Genomic DNA, 27,926 nt, shown 5'->3' with positions numbered 1-27,926 from the left:
AACATCGCGTAAAGTGTTGTTTCTTCGAAAACTTGGTTTTACAGTTTTGGAGAATCGTAATGGCAGCGATAGGAGCGAGTATGTTGGACGTCGGTGAAAGTGTTTCGTTGACAACACGATCACACAGTACGAATATCATACCCATCTACGCTTCGTCGACTTACAACAACAACGATGAAATCCGGATACCGATACACCAAAAAGATGTGTACACGTTACCGCATAAAAGCTATTTTATGGTCGAAGGGACGTTAACTACTAAAACAGGCGATAAAAAGGCAACGGAATCGTGGTTAAGATTAAGATTTTGTACGCGAGATGTGTCGCGTACAAAAGTTAGGAATAACGACAACGAAAAAGAATATTCTTTCGTTGCGTAAAAGCGAAGAAAATATTTTGGAGAATTTCGGGTGGAAGTTCAAAGCGTCGGATAAGTTCGATTTGGATGAAACCACTAGAAGATTTTGCTTCTACGTACCGCTGCGTATGCTGATGGGTTTCGCAGAAGACTACAAACACATAATATTGAACGTCAAACAAGAATTGGTTTTGCTTAGATCTTCCAGCGACGTGAACGCACTAGTGTCGTCCAAAGAGGCGCCCGATTCTAAGTTGAAAGTGACAAAGTTAGCGTGGAAGATTCCGTATGTTCACGTTGCCGATACGATGCGATTGCATTTGTTGAAGGTAGTACAACGTGATAGACCTTTGGCGATAGCCTTTCGTACATGGCAGATCCACGAATATCCGGCTCTACCACAAACAAATATACATTCATGGACGGTAAAAACATGTGCGCAAACGGAGAAACCGAGAAACGTGATATTCGGTTTACAGACGGACAGAAAAGATAAAGCTAAAAAATCATTGACACTCTTCGATAAGTGCGAATTGGTAAACGTTCGTCTGTATTTAATTCGCAGTGCTATCCGTACGACAATCTACAGGGAGATGTGAATATGATGTACGAAATGTTCGCCAACTTTCGGTCCGGTTATTACAACAAACCGGAGGACGAGTGTCCCGCTTACAGTTTGGCGGATTTTAAAGCCAGTGTACCGTTAATAGGCAGATCCACGAATATCCGGCTCTACCACAAACAAATATACATTCATGGACGGTAAAAACATGTGCGCAAACGGAGAAACCGAGAAACGTGATATTCGGTTTACAGACGGACAGAAAAGATAAAGCTAAAAAATCATTGACACTCTTCGATAAGTGCGAATTGGTAAACGTTCGTCTGTATTTAATTCGCAGTGCTATCCGTACGACAATCTACAGGGAGATGTGAATATGATGTACGAAATGTTCGCCAACTTTCGGTCCGGTTATTACAACAAACCGGAGGACGAGTGTCCCGCTTACAGTTTGGCGGATTTTAAAGCCAGTGTACCGTTAATAGTTAGCAATTGTTCCCGGCCAGAATGAATCGCTTAAAACAGGAACCGTAGATGTACGTATCAATTTCGATACCAGACACAATATACCGGCCAACACGACCGCTTATTGTCTCATTATACATGACAGCATCGTCACATACACTCCGCTCACTGGAATAGTGAAAAAACTTATGTAATGCGGGAGGTATTTGAGATCGATCAATTAGGTGGTAGACGGGGAGAGGAAGGTAAAAAGCAAATATTGTCAACGTGGCGACAGTTTACGAAATGGCTGATAACATTTAGTGTATTTAAAACGGGTATTGCAGTTGGAATAATCGTAACACTGTTACTGGGCGACTTTTCGCATGAATCTTGTACAACGATGAAACCGATACGGTGTAGAGTGACTTTTTCTGCGCAAACGCCGGTTAACATACCGTTAGTAAGGTGTAATTCATCGTCCGTATAGGTGTTGTCCATTTTTTACAACGCTACCGTTTCACCATCATCATCTTCGAAAAACATGTCTGTCGATGTAGTTAGCAACATCACTACATCGTCACCTTCAGAAAAAGCAATAGTGCTACCAAACGTAACGTTAAACGATGATATCGACAAAACCGCATTGAAGAAAACCGTAGTGCTGTAAAGTCATCATTACCTTCAGCGAAGATAACAGTGTTACCAAAGGTAAACATCGACAAAACCGCATTGAAGAGGAAAACAATAGCGAATGACAATAAACAATAGTAAAATCATCATTACCTTCAGCGAAGACAACAGTGTTACCAAAAGTAAGCGCTACCAAAATCTCATTACCTAACATAACGTTACACGCACATGATGATGATGATGATGATGATGACTATGATGGTCCTCTAAACGAGGAAGAAGAAGAGATGGAGGGGGTTAACCCCACCACTTTTACTTTGGAAGTATAAAAAGGCTTAATCCGACTGCGTACACAATTCAGTAGTTGTTGAGCATCCGTCATGGAAGGAGGTCTTTATTCGCCAGACGACGTTCAATCGTTTCTATTCATGAACGAATCTTTGCATAACATCGAAAACCATCCTGACGTTACGAAACCGACTGAGAAGGAGGTGAAATCGAAACCAACGAAGATCCGAAAAAAGTGAAATCCGCGTCAAAAATCGTATGATAAGCCTTTTTCAGTTGAACAGACGATCACAAAGACCAAGACCAATAAGAAGAAGAAGGACACAAAGAAGGCGGACAAGGGGGAGGAGAACGAAGGGATATCCCCCACCGACAATATCATGACAACGACGATATCATGAAGGCGTTATGTTCTCAGTTTGCCACAATAGACACCAAAAAGCTGGAGAAAATGGAATTTTTGCGACGGTTTCATAACGATGTTCGTCAAATACCGGACGGCGCACCGAAACCGAATTCAAATTATATCGTAAATTGTCCGTACCACATGCACAAGGAGAGTGGACAATGTGCGTTACAAACCAGTTGTTTCTACATGGAGTGGTTGAAGATGTGTAAAAAGCCGTTGGATCTGGTGAAGGAAGCCGACCGATTACGATCGTTTGCGAACACAAACGCGGAAAACAAAGAGGAATTGGCAAAAAACGGTTATTACTATTCCTTTAACGAATTGTGTGTAAAATGTTGTTGGTGTAACGAAAGGATGGATGTGCATCACCACTCAACTCGTTGTCAAAACTGCATCAAGGAAAACTTACCGCTTTCGTTTGAACATGTTGTTCCACGTCGAGTACCGCTGTAGAGCTCAGTCTGCTGTAAGATGTTGATGAATCAACATCTTTGGTTAGAGATCTCAATTATAGTTATTGCCTTCCATCTTGGTTTTATGCCAGGAATTATTTATGCTTGCACTGAATCACTTGCAAACATTTACAAAAAATAAAAAAAGATTCGAGTGTTTTACAGTAGGCCTATTAAGGAGAGATTTCACTCATGTAAAAAAAAATCTCAACGCGCCACAGTTGCTACCTCGTGGGTGGTGTGGAAACGTAACCGTTTTTTATTTAATTTTGTAAAAATAGCATGCGAGAAATAACAGGAAGTACAGAGTCCATAGCACTGATGAGGTATAGATATTTGTCGCTCCGCTCACTACAACATTCATTTCCCAACACAGCTGCACATTAGACGAACATGGGTGAAAGAACATCGAGATCATTCGAACTTGCTAAAGCAAGAGTGGTTACTAGTATTAGGAACTTAGTGCGCAATATCACCAGTGTGAAGGGTGCAGACATGCCCTTTTTAGAATTGCTTAGTGAGCCATTAAGAATCTGAAATGTGCAGTACGAACGAGGTGTTATACAGGATGAAGATTTGACCAGTAAGCTGCGACGTAAAATATGTCTGAGTGCACGCGTAGGAGCAGCGATACTACCGTGTGGTCACTCATTCTGTATAGATTGTGTTCGTTATTTAATTCAACACAACCTTCCATGTGGGATGTGTAGACAAGGAGTGACTGGCCATATAAAAACTTATTTTAACTAATCACCTCTCCGTTTTTCCCAAACTGTCCTTTTCAGGACAACACACTACACAAACAACACAAAATTACACACACATAGACAAAACAAAAAACACTTTAAACCCCCATACAATAAATTTTGACTAATTATTGTTTTTTAATTTAAAAATATTTATTGAATGCAGTGGTTCCAAGGCCCGTTACGCGATATGATATTGGATTTATCCACTATCAATTGTGGTACAAATGGTGAGGAGAGCGTTTTACAGTAAACCTATTTTATTTTTTCCCCTTAAAAGACCTTCCGTTGTGTAATTCCTCCGCAGTTTAGCGATGGATGTTGATACAGCGCCATCGGTGTAGACGATTAGATTTTTTTCGAATCATCGCGAAAGAACGTTGGGCCATCTTATGAAACTTGCAATCGCAGCGTTTCCTCATGCAACAAGTATAACCGCAGACGTACACCGTTTCAATACGGTTAGAGTGGTTTTCAATTACGATGCCACTTATGCTGAACTTCACAGGGATTACAAGAATATTTAGACAGTTGAAAAATCGATACTGTAGACGGCTTGTGTAAATATAGTGAGGGAAAGGTATAGTGATGATGGAGAGGACTTTTACCGATTCGGTTAACGAATTGAGATTTATTGCGTCGTATATTTGCAAATATTGTTTTATGATGTTGTCATCCACTCTGTTCACTGTGGTGAAACACATGCTATCGATTGTAAGAAATTCGACTACTACGGACGTGGACTACCAGAATACATGTGTTCGTGTGAATTGATTATTAAAACTATGAAATGACTGCACGCTATGGTACGCGCAAGTAAATACGAAGTGTTATGGGAAACTCCGTTCGCCCGTTCGCCAATTATCGATGACAACGAACTCTACTGGTTATTTTGCAAAATTGCCGAGAGAAGTGGGGGTAAGGAGTTGGCGGCAAATCACACACGAAATCATTCGAGTGTGAGCGCTGCGAGTGTGAAGATGTACGTCATAGCATTTATTAACATTCTCAACGATGAAGATTGTTTTCTAAAGAAGATACTGTTCAAGAGGTTGACCGATCTTGATATCGGTGTGGGCTACGTAATGTTGGAAATGAGAGATATTTACTCAATACGGCGAGTTCTGTATTTGCTTAATATTGTACGATAGCGATGTGGATGAACTGAGTTGATTTCAAACCTTATTACCAAAGTCGTATACAAACAGATTTGCCGATGAAGAACTGGCCGATGTAAAAAATCGTTCGATGAAATTAACTTATTACGGAAAGAAAAAAAAGACGACGATGAGGATATAAAAGTAAGTTTGTAAAATCTTGCCGAGTGGTTGTAGGCCTATTGGGGAGATTTCACTAAAAAAATTTCAACGCACCGCGGTTGCTACCTCCTGGGTGGTGTGGAAATGCAACTCACACAATCGCATTTTTTTGCGATGGTAAAGGTAGCGATGACATTGTTTAAAATGAATAAATAAGCAGGTCGAAACATGATCGTGCGGTTGATAAGCTTTTCCTGTTTTAAAAATAATGACTAATTAGTTTCTATTCTTATCGGAGTCGAGTGGTTGTGTGTCGTAGATAAGATAGTATGAATTCTTAGAACACAGGACGTTATTGTTGATAAGCAGTTTGAAACATGTTCTTTTCCTTTAATAGATAAGATTGTGTGTGTGTGTGTGTGTGTGTGTGTGTGTGTGTGTGTGTGTGTGTGCATCATAGGAACGGGTATAAATTGGTGTCAGCTAAATGTGAAGTATTCTTGTTCAGAAGTACAGTAAATTTATTTTTCGACGGAACAGACATGATGCGTCCTCTTCAACGGACGGCTGTAGAATGATTCTAACACGTTTAGGAGCAACCAATTTATACCCGTACCTATGACACAGAGCGTGGGTGATTGTTGGAAAACAATAAGAAATAAAGTCATGGAGAAGGTGTTAACTAAGTACGGTAACAGTGTAATCTGTTTGATCGAGGTTGACGATGAAAAATTTAACGTTTTTCTTCCGAGGAGATTCGTAGAAGCAATGACCGAAGATGACCTCAATCGTGTTGTCGAAATGAAGTTGAACGTAGTCTTCAAGGGCTGAATTGAAAAGGCGTACGATGTCGTATTCGAATAAACTGTAAAATATTTAAAAAATTGTACTTTTCAGGACTACATCACGTTACACATACAACACAAAATTACACACACACACACACACACACACACACACACACAACAAAAACGCATTAAACCCACATACAATAATTTAACTATTGTTTTTTAAAACGATATTTATTTACATTTATTGAATGAAGTGATTCCAAGGACCGTGGCATGATATGATATTGGATTTATCCACTATCAATTGTGTTAAAAATGGTGAGGAGTGTTTAACAAAATCGGGTTTAGTACTTTGTTGTTTTTTAAAACTTCTCACGGGTTTCTTATTCGTATGCTGTCAATAAATTCATTTGTGCTTCAGCATTCGACGTGAACGATCGAACACCGCGACAATGAATATTTCATTAACAATGTGTTACGTTATATTTTTTATAATTACTGTAGTGTCCATTCATTATTCTACAAAACCTATAGTCAAACGTTAGGTTTCCGATGTAAAATACCGCAACGAAGGTCCGTACCGGTAATGAGTCTTTCGAAAGGTTTAAGTTCTCAAAGATTTACTTTCAGACCAGTCGTTTTACATTGATGTGATGTAGGTTCCGGTTGTTATCATCAGTCCCGAATTCGTATATCAACCAGACGTAGATGACATCGAAGAGGTGACGGTAGAAATTAAGATCATAAACAGTTTATTAATAACAGTTTGAAAATGTATCATAGAAAAGTTGTAGCTGCAAATCATACAAAATGCACTTGTCATGATATCACCATATCTATCACATGAATTTTTTAATTCACTATGTAGTGGGAGGGATGAGGCCGGTTGTGACGTTCTGATTGGTTGAAAGCAGGGCATGGCAGTTGTGGTGGTGAGGAGGAGCTTAAAAATATATAATGTAACCAAGTATTTTTTCTTTGAGAAACGTTCGAGGTGTAACATGATGAATCGGTTTAATGAAGAGAATGTGCGCGTCGGTGACCGCACGTCTGACGCCTGTGTTTTAATTTAAAACACAATTTTGTATATATTGTCGATTTATCTGAATACGATTTCGATAAAAACGGCGATAACCTAATCGTAAGGTTGGTTTTCATTGATTATGATTTTGTATGAAAATATTATGGCGTATTTGAATGCGGTGAAAAATCTATCACTCTTATTGACAGTAAAGAGGTACTGTTTTCCGGGTTCTACGGTAACGTAAAGGCGTTCAAATTAAATCATTCGTCGAATATGAAATTGGGCGCGTTGGCATTAAAAGATCTCAATAGGTCTTATCGAAAAAATAACGTAGTCGTTGTAAAAGTGTATGTTGCGAATGAAAAAAGAAGAGGAACTGCTCTTGTAGAGTCGGACGGAGGACATGCGATGAGGTAGATTGTTATAACAACGGTGATGATATCCAACCGCTTTTGGTGGCGTACGACACAAATGAAAATTCAGAAATCGATTACGTTAAACCAATCGATATATGAGAGGACGTCATATCGCTTCTCTTTATTTTATTTTATGCAAGAATACGAAACGAAAAGAAACGAAGAAAACCGTCCATCGATTCGAATGGTTTAATTTGTACGTTGTTTAAATAAGTCCTTTTAGGGCAACACAAAAAGCCACACACATACACACACACAAAACAAAAACACTTTAAACATACAATACGTACAATATTTAACTAACTATTATTTTTTTAAAACGATATTTATTTACATTTATTGAATGCAGTGGTTCCAAGGCCCGTGACACGATATGATATTGGATTTATCCACTATCGATTGTGTTACAAATGGTGAGGAAAGTGTTTAAATAATATTTTACACAGTTTACGTATGCGAAACATTATCAAGCTACTTTACAAGACCATGGTGTGATAAACATCAAACGCAGATGATAAATACTAATAAACTTGCACAAGTTTCGCATACATAAATGAAAGATAACGGTTTTGTGTGTGTGTGTGTAGGCGAATCAATAAGTACGCTATCGACTTTGTCGTCACGACCTGTCGAACATGCTCATTTCCTGTAAATTGACATCCATCGCTCTGTCTGTGCATGCGCCGGCAGAGCAACGCGATTGGTCGAGGCGCGCGCGCCATCGCCACCGACCCCCTCACAACCGGGTCGGTCGCGTCAATCGAGCGCCTCTTCTCGCACGGTGAACATCGTGTCTCCGCACTACAGGTCGAGCGCGCCTCCCGGTGCACCGCCACGACGACTAGGCCTCGAGATACGTCCTCGTCAGGGCCGTCGCCGCAGCGCCCTCCAGGTACATCTATTTTTTGCGGTGGGAGGGGGTGTCCTGTCAAACAGGATTAAACATGTTCATCTCCTGTGACCGCCACCGCCACCGTCCCGTCGATCGACGCGCCGCACGCACGCGCAGCTGGCGCGACCTCCGGCAGGGCATGGCCGACCACCCGGACGACGACGACAAGAACCTCGCTGTGACGTCCGCGTCGGTCAGTTGATTCTTCAGTCGAGCGCCGCATTCCGCACGGTAAACATCCGCACGTAGTGACGCCTCCCGGTGTGATCGCCTCGACGACCAGGAACATCCTCGATGTACGTCTAAATTTTTATTCGCACACACAGACTAGTGTGACGTTAAAACTCAACGTCAGCGACTGCAGCGGCGGTTACAGGTACTAACAACAAAATTCAAAAAATCATTTCACCGCTTACGTAGAACAAATTTAACTCACTCTCCCGACCACCCGCCGTAGCCGAACGGTCTAACGCGTCAGTCAACAACTCACACACAACCAACCGTCCCCGGTTTGAAACCTAGCCGATCCACATTTTTTTTCACTTTAAATATTATTAATTTATTAAATTCTACCGCTCAACTCTGACGTCACAAACAACTGCTGTTCAACAGTGCTACCAACCTTTGAAATATTACTTTAATAATTTATATATAATACAAAATATATAACCAAGTTGGTAACACTGAATGTACGTGCGCCACTGACGTCACAATCCCAGATGGCCACCACCGCCATCTTGGATTTGGGGCCCGTATGCCTATTTCCGTACTATTCATAATATTCATATTTTATAACTTATTAAAATTTTGAAATTATCTACTGAATATAGTACAGTTCATCTCCTAATACTGCTACATCTTCTGTGAATGTTATACAATTCCTACGGTAACTCTTTCAACCTCTTTAATACTATTTTTGTTCATACCTTCTACGCACAGATTAAACACAACCAGAACACGGAGAGAAACATTTGCCTAATAATAAAGTAAGAAACTTACCTTAACATGATATACCCAGAGTGGAGTTTCATTTCCAGCAGAAAATCCTAATTCACCGCCAAAAACATATAGACAATCTTTATATGCAACAGCAGAATGTTCTTGAAGACACGGCGGAGTCTCACCGCTAGGTCGCAATAACTGCCACTTACCATCAGCTGTAAAATTAATAAATAGAATAGTATAAATTAATAATTTATTTTTGTTTTTTGTTTTTAATTTAATTTTTTTTGTTTTTATTATTTATTAATAATAAAAATAAACGTTTACAAGAAAAAAAAAACAAAGCGCATTGAAATAATAGTAACAGGTTAGGATTATAGAAATATGTACTCGTTTCCTCCCCAATCCCGTGAATATATTCCATACTGCAATTTTGATCGAGCACATGCAAATTATACAAAAGTCTAGCAATATTGTTATTATTTAGTTTACTAATTTGATGAATTTAAGGATTAAATGTTTTAATTCTTTTGCATGTATTGTTAATGTGCGCATCCTATTTAAGGTGGGGGTCTATCCAGACGACAAGTTATTTTATTTACTTTTTCTAGTTTGGGACACAGACGTGGAGTAAACGTTGGCCTTTTACAATTTATTGAATGCTCAGTCAAATTAATTAGGTTAGAAGGCTGCTACAATGTTTTGTAGAAAAACACGCTTTTTTAACATTTGAAGTCAGCAAATGTTCGTCAAACCAAGCTTTGGCACCCCGGGATAACCTCATCCCGTGAAGATCCTGTGAAAATCAAGGCAGTGTCATCAACAAAAACTACTATATCACAGTTTTTTATTTTTAGTTTTAGCAAGTTATTTACGTCAATAAGAATAATATAGAGGATAAGACTGATCCCAGCTGTAGGCCATATTCAGTCAAAAGGTGTATGCTACTGTTTTTGTCGATCGTAGGTATTTGCTGCTATCTGTTTTTTAGGTAACGTGTAAATAATCTATGAGGTAAGCCACATATTACCAAACTATTTGATTTTTGTAGCAACTTTGAATGCGGGAGTGTCAAAAGCTTTCGCCTGATCTAAATATAGTTTTTTCTATCCTTAAAATTATTTAATATGGAGCCGATAAGTAAATTATCGCATCTTGGATGCTTTTGTTTAGTTGAAATCCATATTAATTTGCACGAATTTTGATAATACAAGTACCGAATTAAAAGCAGAAGGTTTATATACTTCTAATGCTTATCTCTCTAAAATAAAAGTTCAGTAGGAAAAAATAGGGAAAAAAATCTTTCCGCTTACAGAAACCAAAGAAGGCTGGAAAATATTATCAGGTAAAAAAAAAAACCATCTGAACAATCTGAAAAGTTTTCTAATATAATTAAAAGTAAAAGACTACATTTTACTCTCATCTTTATAGGATGAATAATTATAAATTAAGAAAGAATATATTCGATTTCTTCGCAAAGAAAAACGTGGAACTAAAATCGTTTGCAGAAACTGAAGATGTTAAAAGTAGGAAAAAATCAAAAAGATGGACTCTGAAACAAATCTCCTCAAAAAAAGGAGCAAAATGGACACAAAGAAAGAAGAAAAAAAACATTGAAAAAATTAAATAATGTGGGAAAATATTAAAAGTAGAAAAAAGGAAGTTAAATGAAATTTTTTACGTGGTTTTTAGAGGGCCAAAATAAATAAAAAATTTTTTAAAAATGAAAAATTTTTTTGTATGTAAATTAAAAAAAAAAATATAATTTATTTAAATTTGACATTATTTAAATTAAACCAAACGAGATTTAAATTAAAATAAATGTACTCAAATTTAGTGATAACAATGATAATAAAGAAAGAAAATGTAAAAGAAAAAGAAAGAGATAAGATAAGTAACAATAGTAAAGTAAACAAAAGGAGAGAAACGAAACACGCAAAAAATACGGTATAAAAAAGAAATTGCAAAAAAAAAACTTTTATAACGTAAAACTAGGTCATATTCAACCCATTGCAACTCTTAAGACAGAGTATCTCTACTACTTCCTTTCCCTTTGCATCTCGTTTTTAAAACAAGAAAACAATCCAACAATAGGGTCTCATCATCTTTCTTAGAAACAGAAAATAACTAAAATATAAATCACGTAAAGAGGGAACTCCATCGTGACACAGATCCAAGCTATCTAAAAATGAAATCTATTCGAATAAAAATTTCTTTTTGTAAAATAAGTATTTCAAGTTTGTTAAATTTAGATTTTTATAACGTGAAAACGATTCCAAGCGTAAAAAGGAAAAAAAATTGTTATAATATAGATTGGAACACGTTCATCTTTCTACATTTTTTTTATCAACAGTTAAAAGTTTTTTATTCAAATTAATTAATTTATTCGTAGTTACAAATAAATATAATAATGCCGATCGTAGTGGAGCGGCAGTATCTTGCCTTTCATCTGGAGATCCTCGGTTCGAATCCCGGTCAGGGAAGGCATTTTTCATCGCTACAAATGCCCGTTCTCATAGGCAAAATAACCAAAGCAGTCGATGCCTGTCATCTCAAAAAAAAAAAACAAAAAAAAACGGTAACATCTCAGCGTTTCATCCAGAAGGTCCTCGATTCAAATTGCGATCAGGCGTTGAATTGCTTCTATACTACAAAATTACCATTTCGTATTCCAATGCAAGGTTTCCTTCAAGGTTATGTGAAGAATCAATCTGATTGACTATTTTTTTAATAAGGAAAAAAATTTGGCAAAGTATTGCTTAACTTTCAATGTCGGTCTATAACTTCATAAAAGTATAACTTTTACAAAGATAATGAATAAAATCACTTCTCATTTTGGATCCAAATATATAGGTGCTAAGGCTGTTTTACTTTAGACAGTCCTTTAAGTAATGAAAAAATATATTAAATTAATTTTTTTAAATCACACTGGAATCGCTATTTTTAAAATGTATTTTCACTATGAACGCATGGTGTTATTGAAATGGCATCCGGTTTTCAGTCAAAGCAATTTCGATTCCTGCCTAAATGTCAGGGTTGCCAACTTATTTTGTTTTAAAAACCGTAAGGTTTCTACGACTCATTCGGTATATCAAAAATGTATGTTACACACAATGGCCACCGACGGGCCTTGTGTACAACAGTAATTTTTTTTTGTCTTCAGTCATTTGACTGGTTTGATGCAGCTCTCCAAGATTCCCTATCTAGTGCTAGTCGTTTCATTTCAGTATACCCTCTACATCCTACATCCCTAACAATTTGTTTTACATATTCCAAACGTGACCTGCCTACACAATTTTTTCCTTCTACCTGTCCTTCCAATATTAAAGCGACTATTCCAGGGTGCCTTAGTATGTGGCCTATAAGTCTGTCTCTTCTTTTAACTATATTTTTCCAAATGCTTCTTTCTTCATCTATTTGCCGCAATATCTCTTCATTTGTCACTTTATCCACCCGTCTGATTAGCATTTAAAAGCTTCTAATCTTTTCTTCGCAGATACTCCGATCGTCCAAGTTTCACTTCCATATAAAGCGACGCTCCAAACATATACTTGCAAAAATCTTTGCCTGACATTTAAATTAATTTTTTATGTAAACAAATTATATTTCTTACTGAAGGCTCGTTTCGCTTGCGCTATTCGGCATTTTATATCGCTCCTGCTTTGTCCATCTTTAGTAATTCTACTTCCCAAATAACAAAATTCTTCTACCTCCGTAATCTTTTCTCCTCCTATTTTCACATTCAGCGGTCCATCTTTGTTATTTCTACTACATTTCATTACTTTTGTTTTGTTCTTGTTTATTGTCACGCGATAGTTCTTGCGTAGGACTTCATCTATGCCGTTCGTTGTTTCTTCTAAATCCTTTTTACTCTCGGCTAGAATTACTATATCATCAGCAAATCGTATCACCTTTATCTTTTCACCTTGTATTGTTACTCCGAATCTAAATTGTTCTTTAACATCATTAACCGCTAGTTCCATGTAAAGATTAAAAAGTAACGGAGATAGGGAACATCCTTGTCGGACTTCCTTTCTTATTACGGCTTCTTTCGTATCTTCTTCGATTATTACTGTTGCTGTTTGGTTCCTGTACATCTTAGCAATTGTTCTTCTATCTCTGTATTTGAACCCTAATTTTTTTTAAAATACTGAACATTTTATTCCAGTCTACGTTATCGAATGCCTTTTCTAGGTCTATAAACGCCAAGTATGTCGGTTTGTTTTTCTTTAATCTTCCTTCTAATATTAATCAGACTGCTAAAATTGCTTCCCTTGTCCCTATATTTTGACTGAAACCAATTGATCTCTTAACACTTCCTCCACTCTCCTCTCAATTCTTCTGTATAGAATTCTAGTTAAGATTTTTGATGCATGACTAGTTAAACTAATTGTTCTGTATTCTTCACATTTATCTGCTTTCTTTGGTATCATTACTATAACACTTTTTTTGAAGTCTGACGGAAATTCCCCTTTTTCATAAATATTACACACCAGTTTGTATAATCTATCAATCGCTTCCTTACCTGCACTGCGCAGTAATTCTACAGGTATTCCGTCTATTCCAGGAGCCTTTCTGCCATTTAAATCTTTTAATGCTCTCTTAAATTCAGATCTCAGTATTGTTTCTCCCATTTCATCCTCCTCAACATCCTCTTCTTCCTCTATAACACCATTTTCTAATTCATTTCCTCCGTATAACTCTTCAATATATTCCACCCATCTATCGACTTTACCTTTCGTATTATATATCCGTGTACCATCTTTGTTTAACACATTATTAGATTTTAATTTATGTACCCCAAAATTTTCCTTAACTTTCCTGTATGCTTCGTCTATTTTACCAGTGTTCATTTCTCTTTCCACTTCTGAACACTTTTCTTTAATCCACTCTTCTTTCGCCAGTTTGCACTTCCTGTTTATAGCATTTCTTAATTGCCGATAGTTCCTTTTACTTTCTTCATCACTAGCATTCTTATATTTTCTACGTTCATCCATCAGCTGCAATATATCGTCTGAAACCCAAGGTTTTCTACCGGTTCTCTTTATTCCGCATATGTTTGCTTCTGCTGATTTAAGAATTTCCTTTTTAACATTCTCCCATTCTTCTTCTGCATGTTTTACCTTATATTTTTTACTCAGACCTCTTGCGATGTCCTCCTCAAAAATCTTCTTTACCTCCTCTTCCTCAAGCTTCTCTAAATTCCACCGATTCATCTGACACCTTTTCTTCAGGTTTTTAAACCCCAATCTACATTTCATTATCACCAAATTACGGTCGCTATCAATGTCTGCTCCAGGGTAAGTCAACGATTTTTTTGAATCGAATTGAATTTACAGTCAACAGTAATGTATAACGTTAATTTAAAAAGCTTTAAGTAAAATAAAGGTGTTACTCTACCTCTTCTATTCTATTCATAATATCATTCTCAACAACCCTACTTCAACACTGTTTTACACGTTTTTTAATTTCTTACTGACCCGTAACAAAAAAAGTGAGTTATATGATTTTCAAAAAATTCTGCAAAAAATTTTAAATAGACGTAATATTCATTACACAAATTTGTACGCTAATCTGTATAAAATATTTCATCAAGTATTTTATATACAATATTGTAACAACACATTTTCGTGTTTTTGGGTCGTTTCAACCCAAAACCAAAAAAAAAACTTCAAGTGTAAGGTCCTAGGTTTGATTCCTGGTCTGGCATGGTATTTTTTTATACGCTAAAAAATTGTTTTCGTAACCCTCGCACAAGTTTTAAGCTTATGTGGCGACATCAACAAGAAAAAAAAAGGTTTTTTTAATCACCCCATGTGTTAGACCCGATTCAATAAAATACTGATGTTAAAGAAATACTCCATCTTTGAAGCGTTTTTATCTCCCCTCTTTCTAGGAAAAACTGTACAATTATTGTAAAATAAATCAATAGCGAGTAAAAAAAAAAAAAAGATTCACTTGTCAAGAAGCAATTTTTAATTACAATTTTAATACATACACTCATTTGTATGTTTAGGGCGACGCGTTAATTAATATTTAACCCTTCACTGTCACATTGTTTTTATTCGTGTCATTTTCTACATAGTATTCAAAAACTCATCGTGTATAAGAATTCTGACATTGCTATAACAATGAAGGACTAATATACTCATAAATTTATCTTGATGCAAAGAATAACTTAAAATTAAACGAATCCATAAAAAATAATGTTAAATACCGCTACTCCTATTATTATTATCTTATGTTACGGTGCAATTTATAACGATCAAATGAATTAATTAATAAAATACGACCGTTTGGTTTTACTTATACTAACAGACATATAAATTTACACGGTATAAATCACAACAGGAATAAGTAGATATGATATTCCATGTAAAGTGGCACAGGGAAATGTACACATTTTTGAATGAACGTTACACAGTTAATTTAACACCAAACTTTTTTTTTCTGTAAAATGTATGTGAACCAATCCCATTTATTTCAGTTACTCGCTAGAACGTTATCGTAACATTATCCTCATTATAATTTTGAATTCAGTTTTTTGAAAAGGAGGGTGTAGCAATAACAGTGAATTCAAATTGTTACACACGCACATGATTAACACCTTTTTATTGCCAGAAGTACAGATGTTGAACTTTGAACAAGATGTGTAACTCCAACAACAGGTGGGCTACCGCCCACACTACACCTGACATTCCATGAACATTCTACTGGGATTGTTTCCTGGTCATTTGATTTCCAGGTTCGGAGATGCGCCTTGGCTTCCTCGATTTCCCGACCTTAGTATGTGCGATTTCTTTTTGTGGAGGTTCATAAATGAATGAATTTACACAGAAAAACCCCATTCATTACACAAACTGAAGACGGCTATTCATATAGAGGTGGCAGATCACTCATGGAGACATTGTGGGGCGGCTTCATCAACTCTCCACTGAAAACTGTATTACAGAAGTTGGAGAAATCCTTCCAGATGTGATTTTTTCTATGTAACAAATGGCATTCTTTCAAACTAAAGTAATAAAGTTTAGTTTATAATTTTTTGGTTAATGGTTTATTTAAAAACGAGTACACTCCTCTGTTTCATCCTGAATAATAAAGGCACCTACCAGGAACAATCAAGAACATCTGAAAAACCCGAACAGTATCGTAAAAATACAAAGATCGGTGATAATTTATTAACAAAATGGATAAATTACTCGGTTCAAGGCCTTTGGAATTTGAAATTAACAGCTAGTTGTACTAACAAATGTTAAACAATTCTCGCTATCTTGAGCCAACCTGACTTCCGCTGATCAAACCTTATACTGTTTTTCCAATATCATCTAGGTCTACGCAAAGATCTCATCTCTTGCGGTTTTTCAACTAAAACCATAGCGACTACTCTTTTGCTCTCCATTCGTGTGACAAATCCCACCCGGCGCAATCTTTCTTTTTCCTGTTTAGCCTCCGGTAACTACCGTTTAGATAATTTTTCAGAGGATGAAATGTATGAGTGTAAATGAAGCGTAGTCTTGTACAGTCTCAGTCCGACCGTTCTTGAGATGTGTGGTTAATTGAAACCCAACCACCAAAGAACACCGGTATCCACGATCTAGTATTCAAATCCATGTAAAAATAACTGGCTTTACTAGGACTGAACGCTGGAACTCTCGACTTCCAAATCGGCTGATTTGGGAAGACGCGTTAACCACTAGACCAACCCGGTGGGTTAACATGTCAAGCCTTCTTTTTTTTTCTCTCAGCTCCCCTGGGCCGGACCGACTTGTTGGTATTACGCCGCCCAGGGGAGTGTCTTTAAACTCAAATAGGCCTCCCACCTACCGGCTATGTACCGGCATGGCAGGCCGGCCTACCGGTTAGCTCTTTTTGAGAGTTCTTTATTAATATTGCCCTTTTGGACACCACGCCAGACCCAGTTCGCCGCGACGCGGCGCCGGGTCCCTTCAGTATTCAGTGTGCTGTTACCTGACTGTTACCCGTGGAGTCCTTGGTGGCTCATCAGTGCCAACACACCGCAGCATGCTGGACCTCACCAGCAAGGCTGTCCACCCGGTCCTATTCTAGCCAACACCTTGTCTTCTCTCATCGGAGTATTTCTGTACAACAACTTGTCTAACAAAACTAGCAAAATTATACCAGTTTGACTCGCTTCTTAGCATGTAGTCTATTGTTGTCTCCGGAGTTATACCTGTGAGTGCTTTACTATGTCTAAGTGTGTCCCACCTATTGCACTCAAATAAGGTGTGCTCAGCATCATCTATCTCGTTGTAGTATTGCAAATCGGCTCTTCTCTCTTGCCTATTTTGTGCAGGTAGTTATTGAAGGAACCGTGTCCTGTAAAAAACTGCGATAGGTGATGATCAATCCCACCAAATCTTCTCGACAACCACGGCTTGATGTTAGGGATGAGTGTTCTCGTCCATCGACCCACAGCTTCCTGCGACCGTCTTTCCTGCCAGATATTATAAACAGCATCCCTGACCTCTTCTTTTGGCTTGCCTTGTGCCCTCTCCACCCTCTTTTTTGCGATTAGGTCAATAGGAGGTGTACCCGATAACACGGACAGGGCGGCATAGGACACTGTCCTGTATGCGGACACAACACCTAGGAGCACACACCTGTGCGTCCTCGCCAGTCTCTCTTTTTTAACATGTCAAGCCTGGCAAACAACATCCTCACTCTATTTACTGCAGCGACCGCCTGTATAATGAACACCATTAACTTAAGAGAAAGTATCTGACCGGCGTCACTTGTATGCAATATAAGTAAGAAGGATCCTCATTTAAGATATATAATAGAGGCCTGTTCCTTTCCCGATCAGAATCGTACATTATAAATTAATGATCGGTGCATTATTTAGCTATAAAACTTATACTACAGAATTAATAACATTTGCTACACCGTGTCAGAAAAAACGAATAATACTTTTAAACGTACTTCATAACAAACAAATATTCTTAACGCCCTCAAAGATACTACATTTTTATATTATACTGTAATCCATCAAAAACTCTTAGATTATATAACGATATATTAGAAAATTTAAAAAGCAAAAGAAAGGAAGACATACAATGACAATTGCCAGTGTTATATAATAGCACATAAATGTCTCAGATGTCTTACAGAAAAAACGGGTGGTATGGATAGACAATAGAAGAAAAGGCATGAGAGAAAGAGAGAGAGAGAGAGAGACAGTGGGGAGGGTATCAAGGGGATGAAATACAACCAAGTACTGGAATGATGAAGAAGTAATCGCAGATAGGTTTAAGGGAGAGGGATGGTTAAGTGGTAACTGTATTGAAAACTGCTGACAATGCAGCACAGATAATGGAAACAAGTTGATGGCGGGCTACAAAGTATAACAGTCTATAGTATATAGCATCTCCACCACACATTACATTGTAAAAGTCCTTAACAAGAGTACCTGAATGAAGCGCATATAGACGCTGCTATTGAATCGATTAAAAAACAAAAGGAAATTACTATGTCAAGAGGGGTTTTCAGACACGCTAAATACTATCATTTTTTTTTTAACAGGTTGAAGCTTTAATTTGAAGTGAGAAGAGATTGACAAAAGAATTTGAATAATTAATCGTTAAAATTATTTAAGTTTAATCAAATTCGGTTACTGTAATAAATTTAAAACTAAAAATATTCTCAAAAACCAATAATAGCAAAATAAAAATTCTATTTCAACCAACTTTATTGAAATTAATTTTTATCACTGGTTGCATTTTTTTTTTTAACTCCATTAAATAATTTTCAGAGATCTCTGGTTCTTGGAAACAATTTTATTAATAAAAAAAATAAATGAATAAATAGTCTAAAGTATCAAAATTATGTATATAAAAAAAAAAACAACTTTTTTTTTTAATTTTATATGTGTAGGTGTGTATATAAGTAGGTGTATATATATATATATATTCTCATTAAAGTAAAATAAATTATTCTGCTACCGATACAATTTGTATGTAAAAAGTTATACATTTTCTCCATATTTAAATAGATTTTAAAATATAAATTTTAACTATTATTTAATTTAAATTAAATGAATTATTTGCCAAACCCAATTATGATTTAAATTTAACTCGTTTATTAATATTTACATTATGTTTTTTTTTTACAATGTACACATATTTTATCAAGTGTAAGGGATTTAAATTTACCTTCTCCAACAATAAAGTAGCAACCTATGTGGGCTGTTCGGAAAGTTCTTGAGCCGATAAAGAAAATATAAGATTTTTACAAAATTTTTATTTTTCAACACAATCGCCTTAAAATTCAATACAAAGTAACAACTCTCTGACTTTTTAATCCATCAGTATAATTTGATTTGTTCAAATCTACAAAATAAGTAGTCGTCTCAGTTTTGATCTTATTAAAGTGTATCTTTGTTCGCTTTGATCTCTGAAGTGAATCTTCATCTAGTGAGACGTCTTATCAAGTTTGGGAAAAGGAAATAACCATCGGAAGCCGAATCCAATGCACGTGAAAGTACTTTGAAGCACATCTCATGGAATTTTGCAGCGATAACCCAAAATGTGTGTGCAGGCACTTTGGTGAAAGAGCACTTTCTATTTGGTTAGATTTGGACGTTTAACCTGAATAGCATCTTTTATCGGTCCAGAAGTGAAGTGTAATACCCCTTGGTGTTGGACCTTTCTCTCTTTTTACTGTTTAGTCACCAGAACCACCACAAGGTATTACTTCATAGGATGAATGACGATGATATGTAAGTGTAAGTCTTGTACAGTCTCAGGTCGACCGTTTCCTGAGATATGTGATTAATTGAAACCCAACCGCCAGAGAACACCGGTATCCACAATCTAGAATTCAAATCCATATAAAAGTAACTGCTTTTACTACGATTTAAACCTTACAACTCTCAACTTCGAAATCAGCTGATTTGCGATGATGAGTTTACTAGACTAACCTGGTTTGGTGTTGGACCTTTCTTTTTCCTGTTTAACCTGCGGGAATTACCGTTCAGGTATTACTTCAGAGAATGAATGAGAATGATATTTATGAATGTAAATGAACTGTAGTCTTCTACGGTATCAGTTCGACCAGTCCTGAAATATGTGGTTAATTGAAACCCAACCGCCAAAGAACACCGCTATCCACAATGTAGTATTAAAATCCATATAAAAGTAACTGCCTTTACTAGGACTTGAATTCTGGAACTCTCAACTTCCAAATCGGCTGATTTGGGAAGACGCGTTCACCACTAGACCAACCTGGTGGGTTTTGGTGTTGGACCTGCCTGTCCAAAAAACTGTAGCCGTGACTTTACTTGCAGATGGAAGCATTTTCACTTTCTTTGGACTGCTGTTTGGTCTCTGGCATACAATGGTAAATATTAGTGTTGGAACCATACATTCCATCATTCATGATGTGCTGAATTATTGCAAAACACGTTCGAGATGGGTTCCAAGACGGTTGACTCAAACCCGTAAAGATACCAGGATTAGCATTTGTTTTGAGCTCAAAGAACGGTTTGAAGCAAAAGGTTTCTAGATCATACTGTGATGAAACACGGATACACCATTTTGAGCCCAAATCCAAACAGCCACCAAAAAAAAATTCAAAACTATTGTATCACTCAAATAATGGGAGAAACAATCAAGAAGTTGGGTTAGGAGGTGTTGCCACATCCTCCTTACAGTCCAGACCTCACCCTATTCGATTTTCATTTGTTCAGCCCGCTCAAAGACTTTACATGGCAAGAATTTCAAGACAACAAAATGGCCCAAAAAACGGTACACAAATGGTTCAAACATCAAGGTAATGCTGCAGGAATCAGAAAGTTCACAGAACGGTGGGATGTTGAAACGAAGTGTATTTCATTGTCACTGAATAAATCATTTTTTCTCTACATCAATTTGTGTCATTGATATCACTGGTCAACATGATTTTTGTCACATTAGTACCAATAGGTGTACTTAATGCAGTTTTTTATCCTGTTTTCAAATATGTATTCGGAATTTCTCCATCACCCACAGTTTTTTTGTTATTATAATTATTTAAAAATGTTTTTTCGTCCATTAATCCATTGTCAAGTAAAAGCTCCTACAGCACTGCAAATATGATGGAACCAATGAGCTAACTCAAAGGGTAGCATTGCTACTGTTATGCAGATTCAAACATGTATAGACATGTACAAACGTTAACTAATGTAGTACACATTCATCAGAACGATGCTGGTTGTGAGGTAGTAGTGAACTAGTAAACATGTCAATATGAGTACTTGTATGTCTGAATTATTGTGTATTACATATTTACAACTTTATTTCTTTTAATTAGTTGTCGGTTAAAAAATGCCTAGAGTTTGTTTAAATCAACCTAACAATTTTTGTTATGTATGTGGTGAAGTGACGCGCAAGTTCCAAAGGCAAAACTTTACTCCATTAGTAAAAAAGTGTTATGAACTTTATTATGGGTATAAAGTCAGGGACCTTACAAGGACCTGGACCCCACACATCTTGTTTATCATGTTCTAGGCTTCTCTCTGCATGGAAAAATGGCACATGCCACATGCCATTTGCTATCCTTATGATCGGATGGAACCCAGAGATCACTCTTCTGATTGTTATTTCTGCTTAACATTAAAAGGATTATGTCAAAATCAAAACGTACAGTGATGTACCCTAACTTGCAAAATGTAATGAGACCAGTTCCATACTGCAAAGAATTGCCCATACCAGAGCCTCCACCACATGTGACATTAAATGAAGAAAGCTCAGAGTCTGACAGAAGTAAGAAAGAAAGAGAAACAGATTCTGGTGATACAACTTCTGAACAAAGCAGTTCATCTGAGCCTAATTTACTGACACAAGAAAATTTTAACGATCTCATACAAGATTTAAAGTTATCCAAAAAACAGTCTGAAATGCTTACTTCCTGGCTAGTATGGAATCTTCTTCAAAAGAATACAGAGATATGTACTTATCGTAATCATCATTTTGAATTTAAAGACTCTTTTCTGAAGAAAATGGCTTAGTGTTTTATAATGACATTTCTTCTCTTATGGAGACACTTTGTAATGAACATACCCAACAGAATGGCATTTGTTCATTGATTCCTCTAAAGTTAGTTTAAAAGCTGTGCTTCTGCATAATGGCAATAAATTTCCAACAGTACCTGTGGCTCACTCTGCTTTATGAAAGAAGCATATGAAAACTTTAAATTTATATTGGAAAAGCTTCAATGTGCAGTGTATAAATGGAATATTTGTGATTTGAATGTAATTGCACTTATCCTTGGTCTGCAGATTGGTTACACAAAGTACTATTGTTTTCTGTGTGAATAGGATAGTAGGGCCAGAAAAACCATTTCATTAGAAAACAACGCCTAGACATGAATCACTCATTCCTGAACACAAAAATGTGAAACATGACTCCCATTGTGTATCCTAAAAATGTGTCTACCTCCGTTACATATCAAACTAGGATTAATTTTTTAAACTTAAACTTTATTAATAGTTTGATAACTTTATTATCAAACTTAATTAATTAGTTTCATCAAGGCCATGGACAATACTCTTGGTTTCATGTACTTAAAACACAAGTTTCCTAAAATTAGTGATGCAAAAATTAAAGGAGTATTTGTGGATCCACAATTACGATCACTAACGCACGATGAAAAGTTTGAGGACTATTGAATCCACTAGAGAAAACAGCTTGGCAAGCATTCAAAAATGTTACTCAAAAGTTTTTGGGAAATCTAAAGGCAGAAAATTACCATGATATTGTTAACGATGTTATAACATCTTATAAAAATTTGGGTTGCAATATGTCCTTAAAAGTATACTTTCTGCACTTGCACCAAGATTTCTTTCTGGAAAATCTTGATGCAGAGAGCGATGAGCACGGGGAACCCTTTCATCAGGAGATTTCAGCTATGGAAAAGAGGTATCAAGGCAAATGTAATTATAATATGCCGCCCAATTATTGGACCATCAAGAGGGATGCTCCACAGGCGAAATATAGCAGAATATCGTCATTTCTTATTTTCTATGGGAGTCAAATTTCTGAATACTGTGTAGTTAAGAATGGAGAAAATATTAAAATGTTTGAAATTATAAATGTCTGTCTCTCGGAAACCTTGCATAACGGGGGGGAAAAAGCAAAATTGTATTTGAATTCAGGAGAAAAATACTATCAGAATCACATATTTTTCTTCCCAACACAAAAAAAAATTTTTTTTGTTCCCCAGTGTTATTGCACGTCCCTGGTACATTGATTTAATATTCATAATTTATAAAGTAAAACTATACAAAAAAGAACTTTTTTTAAAAAAAACTATTTGTTATATAACTGGAGTTTAAAAACTTTCCTGTAAAAAAAAAAAGTTTAGCATTTAATTAATCCTGTTTATTACTGTGCTCCTATTAATATTTCTTTTCAACAAAACATAAGATCATACGGTATAATACTAATGTGTAATCCATTATTGCACTTAAATCATTGGAAATATAAACACATTTTCGAGCTCTATAAAAGTCCAAGTCAATAGTCTATATAAAAAAAACTAGCTTACATAAAATGGAGAAAAAACAATTTATATAGTCTGGCAAAGTTCCCTTTTATTCTGTAAGCGCATATACAATCCAAGAAATAAATAAAAAATTTACTAAGAATAAAAATGGAAGTAGTAAAGAAGATAAAAAGTATTTAAATAAGAATTCATAAGAGTAAATAAAATATATTATTATCGTCAAAACAAAATGAAAAAGTAAATATCAAAATAAAAAAGAAATAACCAAAAGAAAAAGTATAAATGTTTAAATATCTGAAAATGTCTACACGTGGAACGGGAAGCTACACAAAAGAAATAAGAGTCAAGATAGAACCTTAATTGAAAAGCCGTACAGCAAATTGAAAGACTTCTAACCGATAAAAAGATTAATTTAACATCACTGAAAAGCTTCATATGTGTTTTATAGAATTGTTTTATATAGTCTACTAATACATATTAATAGAAAAAACAATAATTTTGTATAATACAAGAGGAAGATTTTATAACAGCGCTGTAGTAAAAAAATACCGGGGAAATAAAATGGATCAATACGATTAAAAATAAAGAGATCATAAGGAAAAGCAATAATTTGTAATGAAGAATAAATCTTTTAAAAGACTAATATAATAGGAAAATACAGGAAAAATGACAGAAAGGTAGTAGAATACTGGCAGATTTGTAGAGAGGGAAGGATATTTACTGGGATAAAGGTAAATTCTAAAAAGAACACAAAATTTAGAGATGAGAAAATTTTATGGAAAGTCTCTGAATACAACTGATAATAAATCAATACCTGAGAGTCATAATAGTGTGCTGATCACTTGCCTTTATTGTGTGAGAAGACGAAAGTTTGAGACCCGGCTAGATCAGTTATACAGTTTGTCCGTAAAAGATCTTTACAACTTTGATTATAAAAATTATATTATACTACCTACAATTATAATTCTTCCGTAATAAGATTGATCATACTTTAAGGTTTCTTTTTTGATATAAAATTCACAAGCACTCAATAAGCGCTCCACTTCTAGTGCATATGATAATCCAACTTTTATTAAGAACGACACAATATATCAGCATCAATGTTAGTAAATGCAGACGATTCTTACTTTTGAATTTTCAATATCTCCAACACAAGAGTAAGAAATATGACATTTGATATTTCATATAAAGAACCGGTTTTTAAATCCAGTAACTCGTGGCCAAACTGTTATACTATCACGACCAATTAGGAAATTTGTGTTCAAAAATTCATCAACAGATGTGGCTCGATGCGGTGGAGCATCTTGTCGAAAAATGATATTGCGTTGTAAATGTTATACCTAACAATAGGCAAAATTTTCTACCATATCGAGGTAAACGTTGCCATCATAATTTTTTCGTGAAAGAAACACGGACCAATCGTTCTGTCACTTGTTACAAAACACAGCTATTATGGATTCTCTCTAATATGCTCGGCATTGAAATCCAGAGTTCTGAGCCCAAAATTCTGATGTCTTGTTATTTACCTTTCTCCGATAAATTAAAAGTAGCTTCATCGGAAAAAGCAACTTTATTAAAATAACCGTCATCATCATCTAAACGAACAAGCACGATAATAGCAAAATTGTTACAAGCAATCTCACCTTCTTGTGAGATTACCTGTAGTAATTGAAGATTACAAGGGTAACTTTTAAATGTTTCCTTAGCATATTATGAATAAGGAATATTTAATTAACATGCTACTTGTCGTGTTGCCTTGTGTGGAATGCGAATAAATGTCTATCGCACTTGTTTGACATTTATTATAGTCAAACGATGTATTAAAGGCAAACAACATGATGATGTTGTTTGCCTTTAATACATCCTGTGGTCCTTAATCTTTCATATCGTACACAAAGTAAAAGGCCTTGACAGCCTTTTGAAACTCATATTGAACAACTATATTCGATTTTGTTTCTATGAACCGCTCGACAAATTGTACTCGAGCATTCATGGCTACCTACTGAATGAATTAAACATGATTTCTGTTTTGGCTGTTCTGTCAAGACGACGACACGAGTGACTTCAACATGAACAAGTACACCGTCTGTGAAATATTTTGACACCGTCTATGAAATATTTTGATATTGTGAAATATTCTTAAATGAAACCTTCCTTTAATATCTGCCATCTATATTTTAATCGTTATTAATATTTAAAGTTAAAAAGATCTTTTATGTACTTTCGGCATTTTATTATTAACTTCTCAATAGTATTACCCGGCCTCATTCAAGGTTAATTAATCAATATAACCTGTCTATCAATTCAGGATACATTGATATAAAAAACCAATGTACAGCCAAAATCAATTAATCGAGAGGAAAAGCTGAAAATCTGTCCTTAAACAACTTATACTGTAACAAACAACGTATAACACCTACAATGATATTTACTCTTTAAACAACGTATAACACCTACATCCTACAGTGAATGTAAACTAAAATAATTAAAAGCGAACACTTATGAATCTTTAAAGAACTTACCAAGATTATATCTCCATAAATCTTTTAGCGGTAAATTTCCATTTCTTCCACCCAGTAAATATAAGTGACTCCCTAAAAGTGTTACGCTATGTTTAGATCTAGACGGTGGTGCGATGTCATCTTCATTGGAAGGCGCAACAGAGCTCCACATAATTATATTTAGTTATTTAAAATAACCACTGTGGTGATATAAATCATTACATAGATTGTACCGAATTCAATCTAATATCATTAATTACTGAAAAAATATTGCAACATGATTCTTCTTTCCGACCGTAATTTTCATTCATAACTTCAATAATTGACCTGTAAACAAGAAAACTGTAATTAAATATAATAATTAACAAGAAAAAGCAATATTTTCATTGATATTAATAATTTTAATCATAATTTCTGACCTTGAGAATTAAATAACTTCATTACAGTTTTATCATAAAGCCATTTCAAACAATCACAATATAAAAGCGTCACTAAATTACAAACTATTTCAACGAATCTGAATTTAAGTTAATATAATCAATGAATATTTATCAATTATGGAGATTGTTGCCACTTAACTCACATAAATCGGAACAGTAGTGTTGTGTCATCTCTCACAATGAACATTGCAGGGCCAAATCCCAATAAGGAATTTTTCTACACGATAAAAATCACATTCCTTTTTATAGTTGGTATCAGGAAAGTTATACAATAATAAATTCTGTCAAATTCCACTTACTTAATGCCAAAAAAAATCAAACCCAAAAGACATTAAAGGGAAATATAACTTCTTGATCCTGTCAAAACAATATTAAATTTCAAAATATTTTAATTTTTCTTTTTATATGCACTTTTGTAGTACAATGTAATGTAAACAACAGTTATATATCAAACAACAGTTCAATAAAATTAGTAGGCAACTGTTACAAATAAAATCATTCATGAAATAATCAGAAAAAATAACAACTCGCTTTAAAACAATAATAATAACGAGAACATCTGGGGGAATAACATCAAAGTAAGTGAGGAGGTATATGAAATAAAATAATGTACCGATATCAATGTTCAGTGAATCAATTATCATAGATCAGAGAAGTTAAGAACATTTCATGCAGTTTATTCCATGTCATTAACATTTTTTAGTGATGAGTGACCACAACAATTAATGCCACAATAAATTAAAAAAATAATAACTAAAAATATGGTTACAGAAAATCTTTTCAAGAATATGATCCAGCATCATCCTCAGTAGTATTGCAGGTGGTATTAAATCATTATTATCAACTACTATCAATGATAATAGATGGATTCAACTAGTACTGAGCCAACAAATATATATATACATATATGTATGTATGTACATAACTGTGTCATACTACTTTTGGCATTATATCTCAGGATCGAACTAACTGATTTTCTCTAAATTTGGCTCAAATATTTCTATTTATGGGGCGCTGATCGCATTAATTTTTCAAAATTCATTAAGGAAGTGAGAAAAAACCAATTTCAATGTAAAAAAATCAATTTCAGAGGTATTTCAGAGAAAACTTTGTTTAAGTGAATTTATTACCTGCATTGTATATATAAATAATGCCAAAAATGTCTTTCAAAAGATCAATCCCCACCTCTTATAATTGAAATGCGGTATTATGTTTGTTTTTGCTCTATCTCGCTTCACTTTAGATATCTTTGAAAGTTTATACTAGTTTT

General features: G+C 35.4%; 1 protein-coding gene across 1 annotated transcript in view; it reads right to left on the bottom strand.

The window, feature by feature from the left end:
* Positions 1-27,926, bottom strand: part of LOC142333905 (uncharacterized) — a 101,759-nt gene that overhangs the window by 49,201 nt on the left and 24,632 nt on the right. Inside the window, exons 2-3 of the mRNA XM_075381501.1 lie at positions 26,238-26,543; positions 9,274-9,431 (exon numbers count right to left, since the gene is read on the bottom strand). Coding sequence (XP_075237616.1) covers positions 9,274-9,431; positions 26,238-26,388 — 309 coding nt within the window. The 5' untranslated portion in view covers positions 26,389-26,543. The remainder of the gene's footprint in view (positions 1-9,273; positions 9,432-26,237; positions 26,544-27,926) is intronic.

The sequence above is a fragment of the Lycorma delicatula genome, chromosome 13 (assembly GCF_047948215.1).
Source record: "Lycorma delicatula isolate Av1 chromosome 13, ASM4794821v1, whole genome shotgun sequence".
Lineage (NCBI taxonomy): Eukaryota > Metazoa > Arthropoda > Insecta > Hemiptera > Fulgoridae > Lycorma > Lycorma delicatula.
Note: the sequence above shows the minus strand (reverse complement) of the source record. Positions and strands in the feature narration are given on the sequence as shown.